Raw genomic sequence first — 6,297 nt, 5'->3', positions numbered from 1 at the left:
ATATTTTAATATTATATTTAACAAATTAAAATATAAAAAATATTTATAATAATATTTATTATAAGTTTTATATATTTTTATTTTGACAAATATAGTACAAAAATATTTTAAAAAATAATTTAAAATCAAAAGGCAAAGATCATTTGAGATGAAATGAAGGGCTAAAATCACTACCTTGATGGGATCCGAAATGCTCCTCCCCACCCCCCTCCAATAAAAGAAAGGATCCGAATGCTACTTCGCAAAGTTGTACATTTTTTCACCAGACTTTAGATTATTTTTATGTCTATAATCATCTTTGATAGCTTGTAAACTCTTCATTCTGATGAATGGATAATTTTCTACTAAAAAATATTCTTTTTTGATAGACACAAATATTCTCTTATCTTTACCTCACAAAATAAAGAAAGAATCTTCTCTCACGTGTCGCTCCTATTCTCTGGTGTTTCACTTTCGAAAGCAAACTTCCTCCCCGTCCACGTGTCGCTGCATTCCTGGGATCTTCAGCCACGTGTCACTTAAATCAGATCCGTCATCACTCGACGACACGTCACCACCGGGGGTCTCTGTACCAATCCCATAAATTCCTTCTTCACACAGTCGTCACATGGGTTGGCACCAAATTCTTGGCCTCGCATCCTCGAGAAAGTAAAAGAAAATCAGATATTGGTACGTCTTGCCACGTGGGCCAATGAGCAAGCAGTTTTAGATGGAGGGTTTTAGGCCACAAGTCTCACCATCAATTCTCAGCCACAAGTCTCAGCATTTTTTATTTTTATTTGCTTCACTTGTCTCTTTCCAGTTCCAGCTTTACTCATTATTCTAGGATTGCGAGCAACTTGCGGCCCACCTTTTTATTTAGATTTTGGATTTGGATTTAAAATATTTGCAAATTGCAAGCCAAAACCAGCGCCGCCTCTGTTTCTTCTAGCTGCTGCAACACCGAAAAAAAGTACTCCGTTAACATCGTTTTTGACTATCTTCTATTTCTGGGTTGATTTGCTTTCGTCAATTACAATCTGGGGTTCCTCTGTTTCTGCCGATAAAGTTTGATTAAGGTTTGTTCCTATCCTTCTTTATAGGTCTTGATGTTATGATGTATGATTTTGACGTGTTAGAAGAATTATCGGGAAATTCTTGCCTGTTCAAGAAGCCGTTTTTATCTACTATCATCTTGTTTCTTTGATGTTCTGAGGTCTTCTGGCCTGTCAATACTCTTTTTTTTTTTTTTTAGTATTAGTAGTGAAATTCTAACCTCATGTAAAGTGAGATGAACACGACTGATCCTGGTTTATGATGTTTAACTTGAGAACTTCTGCCAGCGAGTTTGACTTCAACAAGTTTACACGACTGGGTTTGCTAACAAATCACGTCTAGTGAAGATTCTGCAAAGAAGAGTTGTGTATGGAGTTTCTTGGTGCTTGTTCTTCTAGGATGCTGGAGTGGAAAAGAGATAGAAGATGTCCAACGCCTGGTGGAGCAATTATGCATTCTTTAATATACATGTTATAATGAAGCAATAAGGGATTCTAGAATCCCTATAGGTTAAATCAAATAGCTTTTATGTTTTAGAGTCTGCAAAGCCTGCATACTTTTGATGTTATCTGCCATTTTTCATTCCGTCTAATCCTCGGCTTCATGTTTCTGTGCAGCTTATTTGTTCCATGGAGTGGTATTGTGGGAGTGGAATTAATGACCTTCTTGTTCCCAAAGGTGAAGACATATGGGATAGGCTTCCTACACCAGACACTTGGCAAAATTGGGGGATAAATGCACCTGAAGGTTTCAATTCACCTAAAAAGTTTTCAACCATGGACTCAAGTTCAAGAGAGGTAGAGTTCAATTTCAATGATGAAAGTTTCAATAATGAAATTGAGCTTGAATCTTCTCTTCTTGAAAAAGATCAGTCTAGCAGTTCGAGTGTATGTGGAGGATTGCACGAGCAGTCATTTCGACAGACAGCTCTTTCATGTGATCAGCTTCAGGACGTTTCAAGATTCGAACACATGGATGACATTTTCTTGTACAGCTATAACCTCTGGGATTAAGATACTTGGTTTATGCCTGTAGGATAATGATATAGCTTCTGAAATGCTTTAAATTGGCACGAGTGTGCTCTCAATAATTGGAATTCCGGTGCAATTGAATTGCTCTGTGGTAATTTTACACTGCATATTTATCTTCTGGAGCCAGTACTGACTAAGACAATTATACTTATAATTCTTTTTGAACTGTATAAGCATGTACCTGCAATAGCATGGTAAGGGCTCCCACTTTCTAATTACCACTGCATATTTATCTTCTGGAGCCAGTACTGACTAAGACAATTATACTTATAATTCTTTTTGAACTGTATAAGCATGTACCTGCAATAGCATGGTAAGGGCTCCCACTTTCTTCAATAATTCTTTCACGAAATGATCTTCTTTTTCATCTTGCATTGCATACTTTTTCTGACAGAGCCATTCATTGTCCACTGGCTTTCCATAGGAATATTCGGTAACCTACTTCAAATGACTCTTTTTTTATGCTAAAGCCTTCACTTATTTCACATTATGCAGGGATTCCATGCTTGAAGCTCTACCCAATGTTGAAAATCTAAAATCCTCCTGCGCCTCTTCAAATCTACAATTCAGTAATGCATCCGGTGATAATTCTTTCTTAGACACCACTTCATTGTACTTGTATTTCAAACAGTATCTGTGTCATATGGTATCTCAACATACATGATTTCTTTCCATCAGGTGGATTGAAGGAGGACTTAGAGGTTTCAGAGTTTGTTCCATGCAACTCAACATATGATGATTACGAGGATTTAAAGGTAAGAATTGCTTTTTATCTAGTACTTGATAGGTGTTTTGTGTATAACTTGGCCACATTTACTCATTTACTTGTTTAATGATGCCGGTGGTGTGTATACATCAGCACTTCCTTCAAACTTTGATATTAGAATTCAAAATCTTAAAATAGGAAGGCTGCTTATTCATTCCATAAGCCATATATAGACCATTACAGATGCCAAGACATTTGTAATTCAATTTGAGAACATAACATAATTAAGTGGCCTGCATGATATTTGTGATGCAGTAGGTTATTTGCAGGCCACTAGCTGAAACATGTTTTGTTCATTATTTAGATTATATTGTTCTGTGCGGTAACTATTCTATATGATTTGGTGACTACTTTATCCTCTAGTGCTCAACCATACCTGTATGCTTCAAAGGTTAAAGCTGCTTCTTCTCTGATGTGCGATACAGTGTTTGCAATTCACGCTTGCAGCAACCATGTTCTTCATCAATTTCTGTTGAGTAATTTTCACGACAAAGAATGAGAATTAATAAACTTGTTCTTTTTGTGGGAAATCTATTCAGTCTACATTTTTTCTTAGGTGTTTTTGTCTTAGAATTTCTTCTATTCACAAACTCAATTCCATTGGATCTTGCTTATTTTCCGATTCAATTAGTATTTTTTGTTTTGAGTATAGGTTGAAGTGTCAATATCTGCCATCCTCTTCAACTCTGCTCTTCTTGGAATTGCTATGGAACATGTGAGCAGATTGAGAAGCTAGCGAAATTCCTTAAATGTCTTATTGATGCTATGCACTCCTAATTTAGTAAAAGGCTATCTTGAGCCATTCAAACCATAGAGTGAAGCTAGGATTTTACCTATATACATATATTTATAGGAGAAATAAAGTTGATTATGACACAATATTGTTTTATACATATTCATACAACCAATCCCCCAAATAATTGTCAAAACCTGAGTTGAAATCTGAATCCGAGCCTTTATGGGTATGTGGGAGAGTCAATTCTTCTAGCTCTCTATTCTTGTAATTAGAATTATGTTGTAGCACAAGGTATGATGATTTCCTACTTTGTAGTTTTTCCGCATTGTAAGCATACAGGGTGTGTTAAAGATATGAATAAAGCCAATGAGATGCCTTTATTTAATAAGTTGAAACATTGAAAGCTAACGGAACTTGCTTCTCTTCTAATTTTAAATGTAATGTACACTATTTGGGTGGTTCTTTCAAAGTTCACTATGTAACGTAATCCTTTGATTTCTCTTTAAGGTCCCACCAGTCAAATTCTTGGGCCCTTTTGAGCAGTGCAGTACAGATGAGGGCATGAACCAGCAATCATCTCTTGAGGAATCTATATTACGGGATCTTGAGATGGCAATTGCACAGGTGAAGTGACTGAGAACTGAAATGCGTAGCAGCTGATTGATTTCAAGACACTTCGTCTGATCTTGTTTGAATTTCTTTTCTTTTCAACATGACCAGTTCTCTGATAAGACCCGGATCTGCTTCCGTGATGCCCTCTACCGACTTGCTGGAAACACAAAACAACAGCATGTGGTGCAGGACATGGATGAAAACCTTGACATGCAAAGGACAACGCCACAGACTGATCACAGTGCGATGATGAGGTGCATTATTTGCATCTGGTGCATGGTTTCCTTTATGCCGTTTAACTATTGCATGTTGTTGATGAAACTGGAACAGAAATCAATTAATGTTAGGAGTGGGTTAAGAGAGTTAGGCAGAAGGCACTAACTACAATAAACAGTAGCATACCGATTATGTATTAGTGCTACCATTAGCCTTGCAATTTTTATGTTATCTGATGCATGTTACAAGAATTTGAATGGAAAAAAAGAAATTTATTTCATCTGGGCTTATGGAAGATAGCATCAATTCTACTTCGTCTGTTAGACATTTTCTCTGGGTAAGATGTTAAAAAATATAAAACATTTTGTGTCTTTTGATGATGGGGTTTAATTCCTATTGCATGGCATAATTTCTGCTGGTGTATGGCATAGATGAAATTTAAATTCCCATATTAAATCACTGAACTTGTAATGTTAGATTCAATACTGGATAATTGTGTAGTCTGTGTTGATAGAAAACTGCTTTGTGCTTGTCTTCTTTATACAACAATCATCAAACCCTTCTAATCAGGCCATTAACTTCTGTATAGGCCTGAGGAGCAGCTGCCAATGGAATCAGAGACTAACTCTATTGACAGAGCAATTGCAAATCTCATGTTCAACAAAATGGATATCAATGTACAAGAGCTTCCTCTTACAACATCAGCACACTCCAAGCAAGAAATCACTGCAACCAAACCTCTACAGGGAAAACCCTCAAAAGCCTTGAATCAGGCGCAAAACTTTCATCATAATTGTCATCATCATCCCTACTCACCAATCTTACAAGGCAATGCCACCGAGGTTCCACAGTTTAATCAAAATGACCTGCAAACAGCTGTGGATTCACATGCTATGTACAAAGGCCCCACCAAGAAATCTTTCATGCTAGAATTTGGTTAGGTAATGTGATAGTAGGGTTCCCCATTGCTAAACTTGTCATAAGTAGAATCAATTTCCTGTCTGACAAATGCTGTTTCTGTAATCTGCACGAGTATACCTTTTGAGTCTGCATTATTTGTGCTGGTGTCAGTTCATCTGCTGTCTTATGGGCTAAAGCTGCAGCTGAAAGTAGAAGATTTTGCCAACTCGGTAAGAATAATCGAACCTGTTCCCCGCATCCTGCAGAGCTGCAATGCTCATTTTCTCTTGAAATGCTCTTCAAAAGCAAGGCCTTTCAATTGTGGGTCTTGTCCTGTGGTCAGAGTAACAATGGAACTTGGTACCCTTCGCTTGGCTTGACTGGTTTTAGAGGAGTTGAGATATTTTCTTATTCAGTTTCAGAGAGAGAGAGAGAGAGAGAAACTCTGTGTTTGACCTTATTGAACGTGGGTTCTCCATGTTAATTGTATAAAGTTTTCTCAGTAATTTAGAGGACATAAAATCTCATTTAAAATGAGTAACTAGGTTATACTAACAATATAGTTGAGAAGGGGTCCGATTTTCTTAACTAAGGTTGAGGATTCAATATTTGTAGATGAAACAGTCAGCTTGAGAAAAAATTGATGCGGGTTTTGTCCTTGTGCTTTCAGCAACAACGGAACTTGATGTGTTAGCCTTAGCTTTGACTGGTTTTAGAGTTGAAATCTGCTGAGTTTCATGAGATATTTTCTTAGTTTCATGAGATATTTTCTTGTTCAATCTCAAAGAGACAATGGTAGGGTATGTTTAATCCTATTGAACGTGGGTTCCATATTAATTGTTTACAATTATTGAGGACTTAAAAACTCTTGTTTGAAAGTACATAGTGATCAAAACGTTGTACCAACAGTTGAGTAGAGATGACCCGATTTTCTATGAATGAGGGAGGTTCGAATTTGTGAATAAAATATACGACCAGAATGTTATTCTCAATTAAATTGG

The 6,297-nt window shown here is 36.8% G+C and overlaps 1 protein-coding gene across 6 annotated transcripts; it reads left to right on the top strand.

Moving 5' to 3' along the window:
* The first annotated feature begins 812 nt into the window (after positions 1 to 812).
* LOC129314666 (protein LNK3-like) lies at positions 813 to 5,977 on the top strand. 6 transcript variants are annotated; one of them, XM_054958164.1, is made up of 8 exons: positions 813 to 1,058; positions 1,323 to 1,474; positions 1,653 to 2,023; positions 2,562 to 2,647; positions 2,745 to 2,821; positions 4,076 to 4,192; positions 4,289 to 4,434; positions 4,986 to 5,977. In XM_054958164.1, exons 3-8 carry the CDS (start codon positions 1,665 to 1,667, stop codon positions 5,335 to 5,337), a joined length of 1,137 nt encoding a protein of 378 aa, XP_054814139.1. In that variant the 5' UTR covers positions 813 to 1,058; positions 1,323 to 1,474; positions 1,653 to 1,664; the 3' UTR covers positions 5,338 to 5,977. The 6 variants fall into 6 exon arrangements, with proteins under 6 accessions (XP_054814139.1, XP_054814140.1, XP_054814138.1 ...); XM_054958165.1 differs by having other exon boundaries at positions 1,323 to 1,544; XM_054958163.1 differs by lacking the exon at positions 1,323 to 1,474 and having other exon boundaries at positions 814 to 1,058; positions 4,986 to 5,337; positions 5,468 to 5,977.
* Positions 5,978 to 6,297: the final 320 nt, after the last annotated feature.

The sequence above is a fragment of the Prosopis cineraria genome, unplaced genomic scaffold, assembly GCF_029017545.1.
Source record: "Prosopis cineraria cultivar Desert tree isolate PC_DT_omini unplaced genomic scaffold, ASM2901754v1 PC6, whole genome shotgun sequence".
In the NCBI taxonomy this organism is placed as follows: Eukaryota; Viridiplantae; Streptophyta; class Magnoliopsida; order Fabales; family Fabaceae; genus Prosopis; species Prosopis cineraria.
The sequence above is the reverse complement of the archived record's forward strand: the minus strand, read 5'-3'. Positions and strand labels throughout refer to the sequence as shown.